This window comes from Pseudopipra pipra, chromosome 10 (genome assembly GCF_036250125.1).
Source record: "Pseudopipra pipra isolate bDixPip1 chromosome 10, bDixPip1.hap1, whole genome shotgun sequence".
NCBI classification, from domain to species: Eukaryota; Metazoa; Chordata; class Aves; order Passeriformes; family Pipridae; genus Pseudopipra; species Pseudopipra pipra.
Window position 1 is genome coordinate 15,439,278 of NC_087558.1, and position 22,439 is coordinate 15,461,716.

Below are 22,439 nucleotides of genomic sequence, written 5' to 3' on the forward strand. Positions count from 1 at the left end.
CACACTTCCAACAAGCTCTCAAATGAAACTTAGCTGTTAAATCAGATGGAGGTTTACGAAAAAATAAATACAGTGTTACCTGGACTAGAAATCCGGTCACGGTATTTTGGTATATCACTGCTCAGTGTCTGAAGCATAACCCACATTGTGAATGTGAAGAGTGCTGCTAGGAAGCCATAGAATACCAGATAGAACAGTAAGATCAATCCTGTAAAGAAAAAACTAAAATTACTATTTTTGTTTCATCTAATTACATTATCTATTTTGAAAATAAAACCAGGAAATAAGCAATACAATGTCTGTAGCTGTAAATATGCCTCCAGCATACATATATAATGCACAGTGCACAACAGTGCATACAAAGAGGTTTTCTTAATACTTTCTGATTCTTAAAACTTACAGGGCATTTTAGCATTTATATTTTTAAGAGAGTAGCATTAAAAACTACTCTTTGGGCTACAAAGGAAAGCTGGTAAAGATGACTAAGCAATGCATTAGGAAAAAAATTAAGTTTCACTTGCTTAAGGGAATTTTAGTTTTGTATCTGGAAAGGAAAGGGTGGCCGGGAAGATGAAAGAACTGAGTGAAGAGATATAATTATTAAACTGGATCTAAACCAGGCAGGAAGCAATTGGTGCTTCAAAAACACAGTTGATACATGAGGGAACTCCACACAGAGCATTCATTCACTCATGGATCCTGTTACAAGAGACTCCTCAAGGTGAAAATGCTTTCTGCTGCAGATTTTTGAAAACAAAACCAAGCCTTCTATTCAGATTTATCAAGTCTTTGCCTAACACATCCACCTGCTTTACCAATCTACCTCAGAGATCCAGCAACCTCACTGGAATTCACCAGTTACACAGATGTTACCAGCTTCAACTTGTTTCATTACTCTGGTGTACAATCCCAACCTAAAAGAGTGCATGGTTCTGTTTTAAGACTGAGCACTTGAGACTTAAGGACACACGCACAGACATTGTCAAAAAGTATTGAGGAAATCAGATGCTTGAACAGAGAGCCATCTTCAAAACCTTTCTAACTCAAAAACATAACCAAATGATGACAGAAATTCAATTTTTATAGGATAGTCTAGCTATATAAGGGTGCTATCAGAAGCCAGAGATATAACCCAGGTAAAGAAAAGCACATAAAACCATTACACAACATCCTACCACTGACACTTGATTAAATGCAGCATTTTTCAGACTTCCATAGAAAGGGACAGAGCAAAAGCAAACATGACTGTATCACAGTGATATGTACTGTCCACTGGAAGATGACAGAAGGAAGCCTAATCCTTGGCTCCTGTCCCAGAAACTATGATTGCATTTTGCACTGGAATATTCAGTGCAAATATAAACCACAGTAACCCATGACTGCTAAAGATGCAAGTACCTGCATTACTTCTGAAAGAATTCAGTGTACATCTATTAAAATAATGTGGTGATTCCCAAATTATCTTTAAGATAAATTCTCTCCAGAAACCAGCTGAACGTTATTGGATTTTTGGTTTGGTTTTAGTTTTTGATTTCATGTGTTGATAAAGTTACTTACCCATCTGCAAAAGTCTGAGAGTGATCAGGTATTTAAAATATATTTGGAACCAATGAGATGGAAGATTCTATGCAGAAATTAGAAGTAGGAAAGTATGCAAACAGAAAACCAAGCTTACTCTATAACGAACAAGAGAGCTTGACATCTACTGTAAACTATCTAAGGCTACTTAGGTGCTGAAAAGAGAATATAAAAATAAATAGTAGAAATCCTAGTCAACAAAAACTGCATTTGTATTTGGCACACCAGCAATTTGCTTTACTTATAAGGTTATAATTGCTTTAACTGGATCCAAAACAGAACAAGGATCTTCTAATTAATACTCAGTGTATTCTGGGCATCCCAAACAAAAAAGCTCCCTTACAAAACCTTTGGTCAGCTCTCACTTGGATCCCTCTAAGTTAATCAATTATTGAATACACTTTCATCAAGCTGTCTAGAAAGTACATTTCCCATCAAGTGACCAAGACATTCATCAAACAGTTCCAATGGAACAGAAAAAGAGTTTGACACGTAAGACGAGACAAGCAGTTTCCATGGCAATTAGTGTAAAGCAAGAAAGTCAGGGAAATCTTTTTTTCATTGAGCTATTTCATAATACACCGTTATTTTAATCTCTAAAAGATTATGCCAAACTTCATTGGAAAAAAACCCCAAATTAAAAACAAACCCCTGCCCACTTGTTTATTACTGATGGGCACAACATCACCTGGTGTGCCCCTCTAAGCAGAGGTGGCCCTAAGCACAGTCCTGCAGGACTGCCTGGGGCCTCAGTCGGGAGCTCCCCCAGGAGCAGATCCAGGCCTGCTGCAGCTCCTCCTTTGTGGGGATGGTGCCCACCCACAAAGGCCCCCTACTGCAGAGGGGCAGGGGGTGCTGGGACCCCCTCCCCTCCAGCAGCAGGGGCAGGGCAGAACCGCTCCCTGGGCAGTCCCTGGGGAGCCCCCCCATGCCCAGGGAGGGAGCGCCAGTACTGGGGACAACAGTGCCAAACTGGGATCGACTCCGTGGGGGGACCACAGTGCCCACAGGGCCTCACCCAGTCCCTCTCCCTCCCAGCAGCATCCCATCCACCGGGAACATGCAGCTGGATGAAGGCTAGAAAGGCTGTTTTATTCAGAGCCCTGAAACTCTGCTAAGCTCCCCCAGTCCAGCAAAGCACGCATGTGTGTACAAACACATAGATTATTTTTAATTCTTATTTTAATATAGCTGGTAAATGCACTGCATTGAGTACTAAGCTGCCCCATTTATGCTACTTTGCCACATTAAAAAAAGGGAAAAAACCCAAACAACAAAAAACTTCTCTGCAACTTCCAACAGCCCTGAACTGAGTAAGCTGCTCTTTGTGAGCCTATTAGTACTAATTATCCTAAGCTAATCACAATGAGCAAGCCACAACCTGTCAAGAAACTCTGCCAAAATAACTTCACATAACACTGGATTTCTTGTCAGAAAACAAGATGTACCCAAGTAACAGTGAAAAGCTATCCTCCACATTTACTCCATGGAAAGTACAGCTACCACATCACGCAACTCAATTCAGTTGTTGCAGAACATCTCGCTACATTAAAACTATAACATAAGAAAAACTAAAAACAAAATTCTGCATTACAATTTACCTAGTTGTTTTGGTTTGTTTTTCTTTTTACAGGGCATCACAGTACCAAAAAACCCCTTCTTCGTGTCCTAACCACAAGAACAAGCAACTCAAATCTGGAAAACTGCCATTTCTGAACCAATGTGCTGGTACCATCATTAGCTGGAATTCACTTGCAGGGATCAAAGCACTCCTCCACTGTTAAAATTAGAATTTCTGACTGGTGAATGCAAGATATCACCTGGCCATTATTTCCATGATGAACACACGCTTTCCACACTTCACATGGCAAAGCTGATAAAAAAAAGCATGTCAGTCTGGCATTAACCAGATTGGTAAATCTACCTCATGCAATACATAGGTAGATATATCCAGGTATCAGTACACACACTGACACAGACATGGAAGAAACTATTCAACATTACCTGTAACAGCAAAAAATTAAATGCTGCCTTTCTGGTTTGTTGGATCCCATGCTGCATTGATCCTATCACCTGCATGACCATTCTTCAGCATCTTTAACTAGTGGGATTTAAATACCCAAGTAATGTTCCTACTGACTACCACCAGTGCCAGGAACATCAAGGAATTTTAGTCCACCTGCAGACGGATTTCTTTCCTTAAACTAACATAAGTATACATTTTAAACAATCACTGATCATGTTTCAATTTTATTTTTCACACACTTGAGAATTACTGTTTTCTAGATCTGAGGAACAGTAGAGGGAGGAAGAGGAAGACTTGGAAGAAATATAACTTCAGTCCCAACGTCACAAGCCAGGGCTCCACATATAACAAGGCTACACCTCAGGAGACAATAAAAACCATCAAGTGCAACACTTGCAAAGAACCACAAAAGCCAGTGTCTGATGCCATGATTAAGCATTTAGAACACAAAAAACCCTAAACCCCCCAAATACCCTCACTGTACCACTAGAGCTTACTGATATCTGCAACAAGAAAAGGCAAGATGCCTTTTTTCAGTGATCTGCACCAGGAAAAATATTCTACTGCAATAGCAGACAATGATACCAGAATGTTTAATATTACATTACTTGTAAAGAAAACTAAATTACAATAAAACTCTGCTCAAAACACTGTGAGAGAACACAGATGATTCAACTCAGAAAAGCAGCTAAAACTTTAACAGCCCTGTATGTGCAACCAGGAACTCAGTGAAGACAAAACAGAAGCAAAACTGGATCCTTTGCTATGGCTACCAATCAAACTGTATATCCACTGACATGGTGGAAAACTTTCCTAAAAATAAGGTGTTGGGTTTTGCTGGTCAGATTTTGTGTTTGTTTGTAATTACAAACACTGTATTTGTGCACTGAAAGATGCAACTACCCATTCAAAAGAAAATTCAGTAGGTCTGAATTTCTATGTACTTCAAGACAATGCCACCTCTACCTCAAATACCTTGACACAACCACCTTTACAGAAAGCCTTAAATACACTTGACATCACATCTAGTGTGACCACAGGTGACGTATTACCAGAGTCTATATTGCCTTTCTTTTTTGGCACTACTTATTTTTCTGTAACCTTGTGTGAAAAGAATTTACTGCCTATCCTGTAAGGCTATGGACACACCTGAGTGTGTGGTGAGCACTCCATTACAGTATGTTCATGATGATCTCACACAATTCCTACTCTAATCCCAGGCACACACAGCACCTTGCCATTACAGGCAGTCAAATGCTGATCTTCCTTTTACTTGCAGAAAGGCCCTATATGGCAGTCTGCCAAGTGCTCCTTTCTCTGCCCTACCTGATTAAATTCTGGGTGGACCCCAGCACTGATCCTCATTCCCTTCACCTCTGCAAGGGCTATCAGCACTCCTCACGCCTTTCTGCTGGGAATGCCACCACCTCAACTCATCAACAGTCTTTCCAGCGTTTTCTGTCTCTTTAATACAACAAATGATTATGCCAAATAATTAAAAATAGGTTTGGGGGGGAGGGTGTGTAGGTTTGGATACCAATTTGTGAAAGATTCAAATTGGATTACCCCTCAAGTCTGCAAAAGATGTGAAATTCCCCAACTATTTTCCACAAGAGGAGACGTATTATGGAGTTTTCACCAAATTGAAACAGGCAACCCTTTACCAAACTCTAAGAGGCAACATACCTCTGTTACATGACAAATATGAGTAGAGGAGCTACTTGTGTCTGATCTCTTCACAAACTGCTGGTGTAGAAATGGCAGACAGAAGAGTACTCCAATGCCACAGCACTGGGTTTCACGGAGAATCACTGCCTTGCAGTTACAATTTACATAAGCCTGGGGGACTGTCTCAGACTAGGGCAAAACATGCACATACTGTGAATAATTATTTAACAGTGTCTCTACTGCCTGTGTCTTATTCCTGCAAGGAAGACGTCTTGAGACGAGAGAATATGCACAGAAGAACCAGAGCCAACTGAATTCTCATCGTGCTGCCCTGGAGACATGAAAACCCAGCAGACTGGGAACCAGAGCTTTCCTCTTCTACCTCCTTTGCCTTTCAGCCGGGAGACCAGCAACAGAAGAGGAACACTTGTCAGTGAGACAGGTCTAAGCTCACACCAGTACTGCAAGGGCAGAAACCAGACCAAACCCTGCACATTCTTCTGTGCCAACAGAGCCACACAATTAGTGTCCTGCTATTAAAAAGGGAAACCAAACACAGAGCCACATGCCACATCCCAAAACAGTCAGACTATAACTAAACGAAATTAAACAGGCACAGTATGGTAATCACAAAATACCAAAACAAATATTGATGAAAAAATACATTGAAAATTCATAGTGACACTAAACATTCACCTCCTAATGTCCAGGCTGAGGAAATGTTATATAGCACTAACTACATGCCAATCACCTAAATCCACTAAAGAAAACTTATTAATGAAGTACAACTATTCCAACTGACTGCACACAGTAAAATTATTCAAACTGTCTATACATACTTTCTCAAAAACATCTTTTATCTAGTAGCTGTAGAAACTCAAATACCAACTAAGTCGTCTCACTTATGTTTCAAGTGTTATCTATTGGTCTGGGACTAACACAGACTAGGAACATCCTAACTGACTTGCCCTACTAGACAGGTTTAAACAGACAAGGTGGTTTCATCTTCACTTTTTGTTGAAAAAACTTACAAGCTATTTCTAACATGCCTGCAGTCTGTTCTCCTCAGACTCATGACACAGCCAGACTTCTGCAATCCACACACCCAGCCCACGCACTTGAGGAAACCTGCCTGTACAGAAAGATCAGTAGACAACAGCATAGTGGAAATTTCCTCTCCTTTGCTATTCAAATGGCAGAGTAGCTGCAAGCTCTTATTTCCATCTGAATGGAAGAGAACTCCTGTCAGAGCTCGGGCCCTCTCCTGACAGACAGGAGATACTGGCACGGCAGAGAAAGCACACCCCATGCACAGCTCGCTTAAAGCTCCTCCTCACTATTTCAACATTAGTATTCATTGAGATTGTGTCAAGGCCAAGGATGTATTGGCCTGTTCCTTTACACCACGCTGAGATTCTTGTTGGTTTTGTAAGGACAACGTTTAAGTATCCCAACTACATCCAAGTTTTGGGAGGAGACGCAGCATTTTCTAAAGTCAGTAAATATGTCCCATGAGGGCTGAAGAAACATCCTAATATTAAGCATTTGTACGGTTTAATATGAGAAAACACATTCGGAAAATATAAATATTTTTACTGGAAGCAACGAGATTATGATAACATGCTTTCCAGCTCAGAGGAAAGCAATGGGATGACTACCTGAAAATGGGAAAACAAACACTGCCTTCACAAGCTTTACTGGAGAGCCTTCCTTTGAAAGCTTCCTTTAAGAAAATAAAAGGCCCAGAAGCCCCACGCTGGAACAAATTTAGCACGATGACGCACAACGACAGAGAGCGCTCACTCTGGAATCGGGGCTCATGAACTTTTTTGGGGTTTGGGGGTTTTCCTGTGCTCCCCCTCCCCGTCCCACAGCCACAAGTACAAAGGCAATTTGCGCCCATTCATTCTGGATTCCCTGCGCCGCTGGAGCGCGGGGGGGGCGCGCTGGGAAGGGCTGGAGCGGCGGAGCTGCCCCGGCACGCGCGGGCTGCGGGGGCCACACCGCGGGCGGGGCCGCCCCGCACCCCGCGACCCAAGGCCCATCACGGTCCCACCGCGGCGGCCCCCGGGGCGGCCCGGGCGAGGGAGGAGCCGGCGGGCCCGGACCGGTGCCGGGTGGGCGGTGAGTCGGCCCGGGGGGCGCTCCGGGAACTCCCCTTCCCATCCCCGACCCCCGCCCCCGCTGTCACGGACGGTGCTATTTTTAGCGCGGCGGTTGTAGCGGGCGCCGGGCGCGTGCGCCGCGCGGGGCCGCCTCACCTGGCGCGCGCCGCCCCCGCATCCCCCCGCGCCCCCGCGGGGAACCTCCCGCATCCCGCCCCCGCACACCCCCCACCCCCTCCCCTCTCCTCCCGCGCTCGGCCCCGCTCCCCGCCGCCCCTCGGCTCCGCCGGCGCCGCGCCCCGCCCTTGTGCCCCTTAGGGCGGCAGCGCTCACCCCAGCTCTTCGCCGTGCGCCCCAGGAACTCGCCGCTGCTGGGGTTGTAGATGAACTGCCGCCACTCGGCCATGCTCTGGCGGAACGGCTTCTTCGTCTCCTTGGACATGGCGAGGCGAGCAGCGGCCGCGTCGCGCACCCCGGCGGTGGAGCCTCCCCGGCAGAGAAAGCCGCAGACAGCGCCCGCTCCCAACCGCTAAGTAAGTGCGGCCGCGGCGCCCGGCGGGAGAGCGGGCGGGGGCCGGCGCGCGGAGCCCGTCCCGGTCCCGCCCCTCGTCCCTGGTCCCGCCCCCGCGCCGGGCGGGACCCGCCGCGCGCCGCCCGCAGCCAATCCGCGCCCGCCGCGCGCGCGCCCCCCGGCGGCCCTCGCCGCCCGCTGCGGCCGCACGCGGCCCTGCCTCGCGCCCGCCTCGGCCCCGGCGCGCGCCGGCCCTGAGGGGAGCGGGGGGGGGGACACGGGGTGGCCGCGGGGCCTCGGCGGTGCCGGGTACGGGCAGATCCAAGAGGAACGGAGCGGAGCTGCGGCCACATCGCTTCCCAAACGGCACCTGCCCCCCCCGCCCGCCAGGGGGTCTCGCTCCAGCCCCTCCGGTCCCCTCCCGGCCTGGGTTCCGGGCACTGCGGACCCCGGGCGGTGCAGGACGATTCCTGATGTCTGACCATCTTAGGGAAATACCAGGGGACACGTGTAATCCGCATTTCGGCATCCCTGTGATCCTGCACAATCCCGAAACACCGGCAGAAAAAACACGAATATGTCAGGATGCTCTGGAAGGGCTATTGGTAATACGACTTCTGGAGCGTAAGGCCTCCAAAGCTCACTTGCTGACGCCTTCCTGAAGGTCCAAGTCAGAACAGCACATAGCCCCATTCCCCATCCCCCGGCTGGTAGCAGAGGAGCAGACTCCATTTACTCCTTGGCGTGGATCAAGATCAAAAGCCCCGAAATTCTCTTTCCCCCGTACCAAGCGCAGCAGTGCCAGCCCCTGTGCACACCCCCAGCCTGAGGGTCAGCTCTAATGTGTTCTCCCTCATAGGGTCCTCAACCAGCATCAATAAAGGCATTACCTGGAGACTTTGCAAAACTCAAGTGTAACAGGAAAGTTCCTACATCAAAGCAGTTCTTAAAACAGTCAATAAGCCAGAGATAAAACCCGAGTGAAAAAGCTACACCAGACTACCATCTTAAAATGTAAGAGAAACAATATAAGAGATAAATATATACATAAACCATAGATAAACCATAAACAAGAGGACTAATCAATGAAAAGGAAATACATATTTATCAGCCAGCGTGGCTAGTTTTAATTTTTATGATGGTTGCAGTATAATTCATACCAGAAAGCAGTAAAGTATAAAACAGAATAAACCTATTTGCCTCTCAACTGTCTGATTCCAGTAGCCTCTTCTGTTACAGTACATCAGCCAAATCATTCTATTTGCTGTAAAACAACAGCAGAAAGTAGCTATCACTCACTAATTACGCTGTGTCATACTGATCAGCTCACAGATTCCATTTCAGGCCAAAAATAAGCTCTGTCCATTTTTATTTTTCTTCTAAATGTCACCGAGCAAAAGACTGACTGTCATTCCATTCTAACAACTGCTTTGCTGAATTATTTTTCCCAGCTAATTCAAATAGGTATCCTACACTCTTAGGGAATAATATGTCAGCAAAATGTACCTAAAACCATCTTTTGGAATGGGACACCATACTAATTCAATAACATTAAAGTTTGCTAGATGCAAAGACTGGGGGAGTTAACACAGATTTAAAAAAACCAGATTGTCTCTAAGGAACAACCAAGTCCTGCATTATGCAATGAAACGTCAACACCTAAATATATTCATATTAAAAAAAATTAAAGGAAATGTAAAGCAAAATATTAAAGGAACTAGTATTACCCAGCAACCACTGAAGCTTTTTGGTCTGGACATCATAAAACATAGAAATCTTTTTGTGCTCTGCTCCAGTGAGTTTCAGAGGCTTAGTTTTAGTGTAATTGCTACTATGCTTATTTTTAAAATCAGTGATGTCGCACAGCCCAGCCTGACCTGGATGGAATGGTGGGTTCTCACCTCCACTGAAAATCAAACTGCTTCTGAGATGCAAAAGAGTCAATGTTCTGACTCATGGGCATACAAACCCATTAGCTGGACACTGATCTCAGGTGAAATAATGGAAAGGCCCCTCCATACTCCAGTTAATACAAAGTACTGAATGAGGACAACATGATCTGCTATAGGGTTACCCACAGGAGCCCTGGAGTTGGGGTCCAGATGGGCAGGGCCCTGGCCAGGTGTGGGCTCAGCCTGGGCTGGGGACCAGCACACCCCTGGCAGTGACAGGTCACGGGAGATGGAAAAGAACTAATGCAACCGAATGTGCATAAAAACTTGTCTTCTAGAAAGAAGATATCTGCACACATTGGTGAAGAAATGGTACAAAAACACCTGCAGCCACTTCTGGTATTTACAAGAGCAGGAAAATATTAGTGATAGTTCAAAGACTACTGAAAGATTATCCAGGGAGCAGAAAACATGCTGACTTAGAATATGGAGCTTCCACATATCAGCTTATTTAGCTTCTGAAACAAAAAAAACAAACCTGACAAGAAACTGGATTACTTTGAATAGGTACTTAAATATAGAAAAGAGATCTTGATAGTATGACCTTTCCAACCTCGCTGGCAAAGGCAATGATATCCATTTGGTGGAAACTAGAACTAGACAAACCTAATGTTGACATTTCCTGACTGTGAGGGCAATTAAATATTTAAATGCTTTATATCAGGAGAGATACTAGGTACACATTTGCTTGCATTTTAATAATGAGATTAGATATACTTTTTAAAGACAGCTTTTAACTCAGCTTTGGAAGAAATCCAGTTGTGTGTGTCAGATGGTTACTGAAATATTTGAGTTGGTTCCACAGAGAGAAATGAGTGAGTGACACTGGTGGTTCTGAACATAGGTGTCTGACCATTGACAAGTTTGGGCTCACCTCACAGACCATTCAACACTAGGAATGCTCCTCAGAAACAAAAGCACAACAGGAAGCTAACCACCTTGACTCACTCTCAAGAAAATAAGGTATGATGATGATAAAAATGTAAACCATTTAACACAAAAAAAATTCCAAACTTTAAAAATTTTAATTGTCCAAACATACATGCTAAGTTCTTTTAAAAAATTGTCATGCAGAACTTTAGGCAAAAAATAAAATATGATGGGAAGCAAGATTGCAGTCGTACAGTACAGAAACTCTACAGAGGGCAGTTCTTCAGCCCAAGTTAATTTTTTCTTGTGTTGCTAAAGGGAATTTCACTTTGGCCCATGGGAGAATTCCTGAAGATTAGAAAGCCACCCCCCTCTTTTATAGTTTGGGTCTAGGGTGGACCACAGCATGACACAACTTTGGCACCACTTGGATAGCTCCCTGGGGCTGCTGTAACCTCCACAGGAGCCTGCCCAGTCTCGTTTCAAAGCAGCTTTTGAATTGCAAGAGACGTATGCATCAGGCTCAAATCTGCTGCTTTATCTTCAGCTAAGTTTTAAGCTGGAATTAGAAGATACATGATAAACTCAGGAAAGACCAACTTCAAAAATACTATGACTGAGAAATACTTTTCACTTCACTGTACAAAATACCAAGAAACATAAGACACACATTTTCATGAGAAAAAAAAAATACAAAAGACTTCCCACTAAAAATGAAAAAGAAAATGTGTGTCATTGTGAGAGTAGAAAGACTACAGAAACAGTTCTTGTGTTTGGGAGTTTGCCAATGCATCAGAAAGGGCTGGTAAAAATGCATTCATTGTGCAGAGCCCCCTCACTCTTGAAAAAACTCCTTTATTCACAGAGACAGGATTCTGCTCTCATATAGCACCATAACTCCTGTGAAGTCAATGGGAGTTGACTTGCATTACGCAGAGGAGACTTTTGCCCAGATATTCAGCATTTGTTTACAGTAGGAACAAGAGCCTCTAACTATTGTTGAAAACTATTTCACTGCTTATTTTTAATACAAAGGGTTCAAAGCGAGGAAAGCTCAGTTTGTCGGAATTTCATAACTGTTGGGGTTTTCATCCATTTTATAACACATGCAGTCAGAGTTCAGTTTCAGATTTTTTTTTCATGGACAAGTAAAAGAGCTTCTTAGTTAAATCTGGTTTGAGAGAAGTTTATAAAAATGAGGTATCTGTCTTAATTGCTAAACATTTTTCTCTCCTCTTGAGCTAATACTTTGTAAACAGCAATTGAGTGAAGGACCACAGGCAGATACTGGTAAGGTCTGTCTGTGCTGCATCAGTGAAGTACTGGTCTGATGCAGAAAAAAGCAGCTGGGCAAGACAGCTGGCATCAGTTGATGGATGTCTCTGGGAAGGGAGCAGAAAGGGCAGGAGCAAACGGGAACTCATTTGGAAGAGGGGCTAAAGAGGGAAAATGAAGCACAGGAAAGACAGGGTGAGGAGTTTGGGGCTGAAAATTAAGTTTAATGATGAAAATCACATTAATTATCAAGTGCTGCTGTAAGAGAATAGTCCCTCCTCCTCTTCCTATTCCACTGTCCCTTCCAACCCTGACTGTGATTTTTAGCATGTGTTCATTTTACCCCATGATGACCTGATTAGGAGAGCTGAACTGAAAGAAAAGGATCTATACAAGTTTAGTTCCCTGACTCAGCTCACAGGGGAGATCAGGACAGACAGTAGGAAGAATGGGACGGACTACCCCTTTCAGTAGCAGCCCACAATTAGATTGGCAGAACCACATCCTGAGTTCAGCAGGGGACTCGGGCAGCAAGCCAAGGAGAAAGCCAGCACTGGCTAAGGCAGGAGACTGAGGCTGAAACGAAGAGTGTATGAAGACAAAAAACTGTTGAAAAATTGATGTTAGAGGCAATGAAAGTCCTAGAGAAGGGAGGTCAGGTTTGGAAAGAGGAAGAGGGTAGAAAGCAATTGCAGGAGTCTCTATCCTTGCTGGAGCGTTCTGTTCTGCCCTTGAAGACATATTAGAAAATACTGAATTTCATTATTCCTTTACCACCAAATTTTATGATGCCAATTGTGAGCTAATATGCTAATATGTCATTGCTTTCTGTTATCACGGAAGATGACAACTCCTTAATCTTATCAGTAATCAATGCATGCAGCAGGGAAAAGTCTTTTGCAGTCATCTAATCTTACTGATAAAAGAAGTGGTATCATGCTGACATGATAGTTCCATCATAGTACTAACATGTCTCTAGGTTGTTAAAAAATGAGGAAAGGAAAATATAATTAAACAACAACAACAAAGACAAAGAACACCTGTAAATTAGAAAAGTCCTGGAAAAGAAACCAGTTTTTAAAGGTTGGCTAGTACACGACTAAAGACGAGCAAGAAAGACTCATTAAAAACTTTTCCTCTAAAAGTGATACCTAAAAACCAAAAAGCTTTGGAAGACAAATTTTAATTTAAATTTTTCTTTTCTTTATCTGATGTGTCTGTTAAGATATCTATCACATGAAAGTGTTCATTTTTTTTGTTTGGTTTTCCTTCTGCATCTACATTTTCCCACTGATGTAAATTTAGTCTATACAATGCAGCAGTTTGTGCAGATGACTCTGAAATACAATAGGTTGCCCCTTAATTTACTTAAATGCTACTGAGAAATTGTCCCACGATGGGAACTAGTATTTTCAGTTTTCCCAGTCCAACTTTCTTCCCCCAGTCAAGTCACTAATTCCCTTAGTGATCTTGAACAAATCATTTGACTTAATTGCACCCATATCAAGCCAGCTGGATAACTGGAGTCAAAAGCAGCTCTTCACTGAAAACCAAACGCTGCGTCGGAACTGTGCCTTCTCCAGAAACCAGACACGAGTGAGAGTAACACATTTCCCCTTGGGACCACTGTGAGGGAGTCAAGCATTCCAAATGTGTTTCAAAATCTACAAGATGGGTTCAAGTTTGGTCTTGAAAGATATTCTTGCTAATCCAGTAATTTAACATGCTGGTTTTGCATAGAATAAAGAATCTTAAATATTTAGAGGCGTATTATTACAGTGTTTTTAAAAGAGTCACTATTTCTTAAAACATATTAATTTACTTGTTCACTTCAAACAGACTGGATCTCAACCGTTATGTTTTTTAAACTCTGGTGGCTTACTTAATGAATGCTTGTGACTCACAAGGCCTATTATTAGTCCTTCTGAGCATACATTAGCTAAAAAAAAATTATAGCAAGCCAGCTTTTATGTACTGTTTAGCAGAAAGTTCACAGTATTATATAAACCATTGAAATGTAGTTCCCCTTTAACTGTTAAAATGTATTGTAATCTACTTGTTTTGGGTATGTTCTGTTTTACTTCCTAATCCAAATAGTGTGTGTTACATACATACACCTTAGTGATGGTGACATCAAACTGAAGTTATAAAAATATTTAATATTTACTGGTGTATAGGAACAGCTCTTAACCAGTCTATTTATCTGAGGTTATTTATTAAGTCTTTGTGAGTATTTCTGTCCCTCCCTGAGAGCTAGAGTTGTTAAAAAGCTCATCACCTTCCTCCTCTCCTTAACCACAAAAGATACTGCAAATGCTCAGCATTTTTTCCATTAAGCCCTACATCCATCTGTTCCTGATAAATTCATTTGTAGGGAGTATCCCTATAGTAAGTACAATTGTGGAATGTCCACAGAGAGTCACAAGGCTTACAAATTGAGATAATGTCCACTTTTTATGCTAGGCAGTCAATCTGTTTATTTATATGATTTTGAAAGAGGAAGTTGAAAAAAGAAGAACTTTTGAAAATGGAAAATGACAGTCAGCATTTTCTTTCTAGTCTGAATGTGTGGGAATTCCACCATTACTCTATTTTTGGTCTGACTTTTTTACAGCATTTTTGGTAAGATTATACTACCTCCCTACAGCAAACTATCAAATCCTTTTAAACAAAATTATAAACTCTCAGCACTTGATTTTGGTTGATTTTTAACTATCTGTGGTTTCAAAAGAGCAGTAGGTACACTTTGTAGTCTATAACATAGGTTTATAAATAAATATTATAGGAATAATATAAAAGAATCAGAACTACATTGGATCCATATGCCCATTTCTTTTGATTCTACAGGCTCCTGCATGTTTAATTCCTAGTAAATGCTAGCAGATTTTCCCCAAAGGGCCACCAATAAAGGTTTTAAATTAGTTTTAAAATGTATTTTCCAATTTCTCTCACACTTAAACAAGCAGATACAACAGGCCTCCCTTTTCATTGCTTCCTAATCATAATACAATCAAAAATGTTTATTCTGCCTCCTACTGCCAGATGCAGTCCTTTAAAAGGAAACTATACTTAAACCAGAACATTTAGCTGATCTCTATATACTTTAAGGGCAACAGTGGTTATTACAAGATGATGGTAAAATACAGGTTTTTTAATACATAGTGGCTGGGGAAGGTTTTTTTTTCAGATTCACACTGCAGACAAAACCAACAAAAATCCACACTTGAGTGCTCACATAATAAGCAAAACTGCTGTATCTTCTCCACATGCTGGGAGAGATACTTCCCATACACAAATGGAAGTGTTTTGAGTAGAAGAAGCAGGATATAGTTCACTGAAAAACTGAAAGAAAACCCTGTCAAAATGTGGTCTGTTATAATCACAGATACCTATAATCACAGAGCCTATGAGAAAATAAAATCTTAAACTACAAACAAATCATATTAAAACATAGACTGAAATGTTCTACAGTCTTTTTTATTGCAGTTCTCTGTTGCTGTAATTGTAATGGGCACTTTGTGCTCTAATACCATCAATCTTCATTTTTTATTTATCTGCTAAATTGTTTGCTATCAGAAGAAAGACAAGATAATTTACAATAAAAGCCCATCTGCATAGATGGGCAAACGTAATTGCACATTCTAATGCTCAGACCAAAGACATATTGATTGTAACTGAGAGATCTATTTGTTAACAAATCTGGGGCCACAGGAATGGATTTTTGAAAATATAGTTCCATAACATGAATAAAACAAAGTACTTACAGCCATCCTAAGGAGCAAATCTGGTTGTGATTTCTGGCAGAAATCACAGTGCAGTTTCTGGGTGTCAAAGGTGATTTGTGAAGCTGGTGAAGGAACTGTACTTCCCATGTGCTATGGAGACTGTTCTCAGCATTTCAACACAAACTAAGATAGCTGGGCACTGCACTGCACACACCTAGAGTTTTAAGGCTGATGTACAGATACTATCCTTGCACTTCACCTCAAGCTGGGTTTCTGAAATTTGGACAAAACAAAGGTTATTAACAAGGTTATAAAGGTTAGTAATGAATACTTGAGAGGAATGACTGCCCTGTATAACTATAGCAGAAAAATAAGAGTTGAATTACATTTAAAACACTCAAGTGACTGCAGAGAAAATGGTCATTTGTGTAGACTGTAGGCAGTGAATTCATACTCTTAACACAATGTATGCTGTAGAGCTGATTTCTCAAATCTATTATATAATGCCCCAAACAGTGTTCAAATAAATACCACACCAGGAAATACTAAATATCTGCCTTAAGTTTGACCATGAAATACAATTTGGTCTGTTCCCTCCTCTTTGGTAATTGTCAAGTGGTTGAGATGATCTCAATGAGAGCAGATTTTTTGCTAGATTCCAAGTCATTGTGTCAATACCCACTGTGAAGTCAAGGTAGGGCAGCTACCATATGTCTTCTAAATATGCATTCTGTATTTAAAATATTCTTAGAAGGAGGATTAATTTCAAAACTTTGTATTAAATTAGGTCACTTCACTTAATCATTAATAATTCATATTACCAAGATACAAACCTAGTTCATCTTATCTACATCCACTGCTGTATGTATACATACATACATACCCTGAAGTAAACTGGAAGACAATAAGCCACAAATTAGAAACTCTGTATTTAGGTGGGAGAGGAATTGTTTATGCAGCATACAAAACTGCCAGCAATTATTGCTAAAGAATGTTCTTGATCACAGACCTAAGAAATTTTGGATTTGGGGGAAGCCAGTGGGGATTCAGGTTTTGTGTCTTTCTGCTATAGAAAGGGCGCCAATAGCAAAACCACATTTGCAATCTCAGCTGTTAACTTTGGAACAGTTCGTATCTCTGTGCAAAAATAATTTTAATTTTATGCACTGCATTTTTTTACAAAGCTTTGAGTCTTCTCTCGTTACTGTCCTTCCATTTCAATTACGTTTGGGGCAGACTTCTTAACCTGTGATTAATGTGCAGGTGGGAAAGTAACACTGAAGAGTTAATGATGAGCCAAAGATTGTATTTATTTTACTGGCTTTTACTCTGCTTGTGGCTTATGCAGAGATTGTACATGCCTGTATTATCTGAATGGCACAGCAAGCTGTACTACCCTGTCCCTTCTCCTGCAGCCTTCTGGGGAGAGGGGATCAGCCTGGAGAAGCACTGACCTTTCTGGAGCAGCAGCTCTGGAGCAGAGGGTGGGGAGGGCAGAGGCACAGCAGGCAGGAACGCTGGAATGAACAGGGTTTGCTGGCAGCAGGGAAAGGGCTCAGAACCAGCCCTAGAAATAAGGGTGTTTCTCCAACAGGGAGCTGTGTAAACTATGTATGCATTAGGAGGCTGCTGAAAGCTGCCCAATTGGAAGGCAAAACTGAGGAATTCACCCCGTAAGGCGTAAGGCACACTGGCCAGGAGGTTACTTGCAAACTTTTTAATCCAACTCCACTGATAAGCCTCAGCTTTCTCTGTAAAGAACTCTTGCTTGTGTTTGTTGTTTTGTGTGCTAATATCATCTCACTTCAGAGATGGGAAGCTTTTGGGTTCTTTCAGCAGGTTCACTTTAAAAAAAACCTGAGTTGGTCTGCTTTAAAGCCTTTGGTGACTATGGGGTCTGTCAGTTAAAAGTGATAAATATACGATATAATATATGAAAATTATATTTATGAATATGTAAATAGAACAATCAGCTAAAAATGCTAATGACATGCATTATGATCTATATTCCCAACAAGAGTAAATTTAATTTCTGAAATCAATTTAACCATAATACTTCTACTGCAGATTTTTCTTTTCTGTTTTAGTACATTCTCTGTTGAATTGTTCTTCAACAGCAGTGTAGCAGCAGAAAAAACACAGCAAGGTTCATTTAAAAACTAAACCTAGGAGATAAATTTCCAGCAGTGGATGTCTTGAACAGTCACATATGATCTCCATTATTAATCATACAGACATTTCTCCTGGTTTTAATGCTAGAATTGTAAACTCTGAAACAAAATAGAGTATCTTCTTTTCTAACTTGGTTTCTGTAATACCAACAGACATAAAATCCCATTGTGACATACATACTCTTCTGTTTCCTGGACATAAGATTTCCACTTCTTTTGGGTCAAATAATACATTCTTAATCAATTTCTAGAGAAAATTATCTGATTAAGATTCCTATTAATTAAAAAATTCCTTCTTTCACATTACTCACTTTTCTAAGTTTGTGTGCAGTTTGAGTCAAGTAGTGCTGGGTTCAGTACACTTCTTGTTTTGTTTTCCAGCTACTTATTTCAGAATAAATCAATTTGGCATCTGGAAATCTGAAGTGTTTTGTCACTAGAGCTTATGCCTGTTGCTCAAATCAAAACAGAGGGACCATGTTTTTTCAAAAGGGTATGTCCTCCCATATAGTTAAAAATATTTTTTTCTTTAAGACTTTTCCCTGCTCTAAAAAGGGTTAACATTAAGCAAAAAGTAAATAAAAATGCTGCTTTCTGAACTCGAAGCAGCAGAATAGCCAGAAAAATCCTTAGGGTATCACTCAGAATTACAGATAAGCATCTGTGACCACAGAGACTCTTGTAAAAAAGAAAGTATTTTTTAATTGAGTTCTTCTGAGCACATATACTCTGCTCTCAAGCTGTTTAAGTGCCTCCTTGTGTCTCCCTCCCCATTGCTTTGCTTCTTCAGTGAAATGAAAGCCCTTTAAGTTGACAAAACCATTTGTTTTCACTAGAAACGGAAAACTATACAAATGACTGTGCAGTAGTCTTTAAATTGTATGTTGAGCAACTGAGAAACGGGTAGGTAAACCATCCATCCCTCTGGGGATGGATACACAGACGTTCATTGCAGTCAGCTCTGTGTGCACCATTAAGTTGGATGTTGCAGTTCTTGCCTGGTAGTTGGAGGCTTCATAAATGTTTTCACTTACTATTACAAAATAAATTAGTTTCTTCTAAACAGTCCAAATATTTTCTTATCATCTAAGTGACCCAGAGATATGTGTCAAGGTCTGAAACATTATTTCTTCATTCTCTTATCAGCTATATAAAGGAAAAAACAAATTAATAGAGGGTTGCTCACTTGATTTACTATAAGTTAGAAAGTATTTCCAAGGGAAAAAAAAGATTCAGACAGCATATCCTCTCTTGCTATTGGAAGAAAAAAAAGAAAAAAGTCATTGTTCATTTAAAATAATAGCTTTTACAGAATGGGTCTATTTTTTTCCTTACCGGAAGATTGCAGGAACAAAACACAATTAATGCATTTACTGCCACTCCTGATTACGGTGAAGATTTAAGGTCCTGCATATCCTGTCTTAACTTGATTTTAAATGTCTATTTTTCAGATAATGCCAAGATCATGGTCATTTCAGAACAACAGTTTACAGTCTGGAGCAGTGACTGTTCCATGGATCTCAGAATAACAGATTATCCCTGTGTCCATCCAGACACAAACTGGAAGATGTTTGCTAATACAGCTCACTAATTACAATTTCCTCCCCCTCAAAATTAGTAATTTCCATTATTGTTTCAATTTATAATTTTCCAAATAAAAACTTTCCCTCTATTTAGTAGATACCTGTAGCTGATCAATGCCTTAATTAATTAGCCTTACATAACCATGATTGGGACAACAGGCTGAAGGGGTGCCCAGGATTTATGCTTTATTACTCCACAGCAGATAACTTGATCACACATGTCTGGTCCCAGGCCTATTAGCATAATAAAACTAAAAACCTTGTGGTATAGTATCCATGGCCAACCTTTGACTTCAGACCTTACCATCTTCTTCTCACTGAAAAAAGATAAACAAAATATCCAAGAACTTGTGCTCCACGTCTGCTTAGAGACTGCTCTGAAATCACTTGTATCAACACCAAGGACATGATGTAACTGCAGTAACTCACCAGTTTTGAGGGAGGCCAAGTGTCAGAACTGATGCGTTCACTTCAAATGAGCTCAGTTTCTTAAATTTGGTAAATCTCAACATTTAAAAAAACCCCAGAATATGTGGAATCCTGAAAATCAGGGTCATATTTTATTCAATAGCAAAAGCAGCTAAATATTTTCTGTGCAGTAAGAGATCAACATTCACAACACCAGCAACTTTCATGTACTTGGAGAAAAAAGTAAAATTTGGTTAGGGATCACCTGAGGTCACCCCTGCCTGGAACTGGCTGTGTTTTCTGGTACATATCAAAATTTGAAAGTGAATTGGTCCACACATTGACTAGAGCAGATTCTGCCAGCACTGCCATTCTGCAGACCCTTGTTCCCTGCTGTTAGTTTTATAGACCAAAAGGAGCTGTTTAAGGTGAGGAAACTGCTGGCAGCAAAATAAACCAGCTTGGCAAGAGATCAGGAGGTTTCAATCTCTTGGCAAGAAATCAAAGTTTCCTTCCTTTCTTTATTTAAAACACTTGATCCACTATTCTCTGTACAAGGCATATGGAGAATTCTGAAGAGATTATCCATTTCTTTACTCTTTTCCCTGCCCAGAACTGGTGTAACATAGAGCCTTTAGAAGGACCAAATATTAGAGCACATACTCAGTTTTAGTTCTCTGGGAGTAGATCCTGCATTAGGGTTATGAGTCCACGAATTACAGGACTTTTCATCCAGCATCTGTCACCACATTTTCATCCACATCAAAAAGAATATAATGTTTTGATTTAGTATTGACACAGAAAGATGTGGAGAGGAGCAAAAATGTGAACTGCAGAAGTGGGAAAATCACGTGGAACACGGAATTTAGGAAAAACAGTATTTGAACATTAATCCACTGCTTGATTTAATGGAGTAGAATTCTCATTATGGGATGAGAAACTACTGATTCTTAGGTTGTATCAGACAATACATCATTATTGGATTATTTTAAGCAGTGTACAAACTATCCTTACAATTTAATAAGAGCACATTTTCTGATTTCTTCCCCTGTACTTGATGAAAAGATGCCACTGAGCAATACAGTTATAGAACATAGCTGCCCACATTTCTTCAAAAAGTACTGAGAATGTTGCTGCTTTTACTATTTATCAAATAAAACCAGGTGTGAGTATCGATAGATACATAACTACACAATCATTGCACCAAGTCTCAGAGAGTTCATCCTTTTTAGTCTGATACCTTAAACTTGAAAGGTTTTATGCAAGAGTGCTCTGACAGCTGATTAGTTTGGTGCTGGGTTCCAGATTCCAGCACTATCATTTCTCACTTTCACTAAGTAAGCGTGGGAAACCAAAAGTTTACATACTTGTACATGCTGTTGCCAGCACAGCTTAGCTGTTGTAATCAAATATCCAGCATTAAGTCTTTGCCTTCACTCTGGGCAGCAAGATATGTAGATCAGTCTCTTCAAACCTTACTTAATATTAGGATGAATATTTATTATTATGTGGATGCTGATTAAAATAGCCTGCACCAGTGATACATTTTATTTATAGACATGTACAGTAATTGTACTAAGGAACTGATGTGAGTTAAAATATCTTGCTTAAAATATCTTGCTTAAAAAAATATTTCTTAAATTATAGCCTAATTTTTGATATATGTTGATTTCATATTTTTCATCTTTTTGGACACCAGTTCATTGCTGATGTCTCATTATCTTCTCAAGGTAGCTCTGTTTTTACCAACTCCATCAAAGTTTTGGGGCCAAAAATAGCCTCTTATGTGTTTGCAGAATTGCATTAATGTATCAAGTTCTAATGGGGAATAGCATAGAAGTCAGTTTGGAGGAAGGAAGGAAACATACCTTGGAAAGAATAAAAACAAAAAATTCCTGTATTCATCAGAAAAAACTTCTTTGCTTAATGACTATTTTCAAATCAGCTTTGTAGTTCCTGCATAATTAGGATAGATTAAAACAGATTTAGAAGCCAGATACCATATTTGAGATTACTATTCTGCCAATTGTCCTGTACAACTTCAACAGAGTTTCCTCCTGTTGTTCATTACATCCTGTTGGTATTATGTTTTGGGAATAGAATCAAAATTCTTTGGGGCTTGTTTGTAAATCAGGCATCTCCCTCCAGTTATTGCAGAGAAACAGGCTAAATTGGTAATTGGTACTAGTGGTTCTTCCTTATGATCATGATGTTTTTGTTACTGATAATGATAAAAATGACCCATATTTTTTACTATGAATCTAATTCCTTCAGACAAGGAAGGGCACAAACAGGAATGCTTTAGGGGCCTCCCTTTGGTCCTGTTGCTGACATTATCTCACTGGTTCCACTCTGATCATTCCTGTCTATCAGGAACCAGCTTTACTGCCACTGGATCCAGAGAAGCTGTTCCCAACAGTGGGACCAAACTGACTCCATCCATTGGGCAATGGGACTTCTTTTGGTTTGCTTTCATACTCCCAAAGCCACTTCTTGCTTACATGCTGGTGATGTCAGAAGCAACCACTGTGGTGATATGCTCTGCTCTACATCCTTCTGAGAAGTCC

At 40.9% G+C, this 22,439-nt stretch overlaps 1 protein-coding gene and 1 long non-coding RNA gene across 2 annotated transcripts in view; one reads left to right on the forward strand and one right to left on the reverse strand.

The window, feature by feature from the left end:
• The window catches only part of ATP1B3 (ATPase Na+/K+ transporting subunit beta 3), a 23,479-nt gene extending 15,487 nt beyond the window's left edge, over nucleotides 1–7,992 (reverse strand). The window contains exons 1-2 of the mRNA XM_064666444.1: nucleotides 7,711–7,992; nucleotides 80–208 (exon numbers count right to left, since the gene is read on the reverse strand). Coding sequence (XP_064522514.1) covers nucleotides 80–208; nucleotides 7,711–7,819 — 238 coding nt within the window. The 5' untranslated portion in view covers nucleotides 7,820–7,992. The remainder of the gene's footprint in view (nucleotides 1–79; nucleotides 209–7,710) is intronic.
• LOC135419715 (uncharacterized) lies at nucleotides 6,882–19,562 on the forward strand. Its single transcript, XR_010433122.1, has 3 exons — nucleotides 6,882–7,396; nucleotides 18,263–18,374; nucleotides 19,333–19,562. It is a non-coding gene; the product is annotated as an uncharacterized LOC135419715 (long non-coding RNA).
• The last annotated feature ends 2,877 nt before the right edge of the window (nucleotides 19,563–22,439 follow it).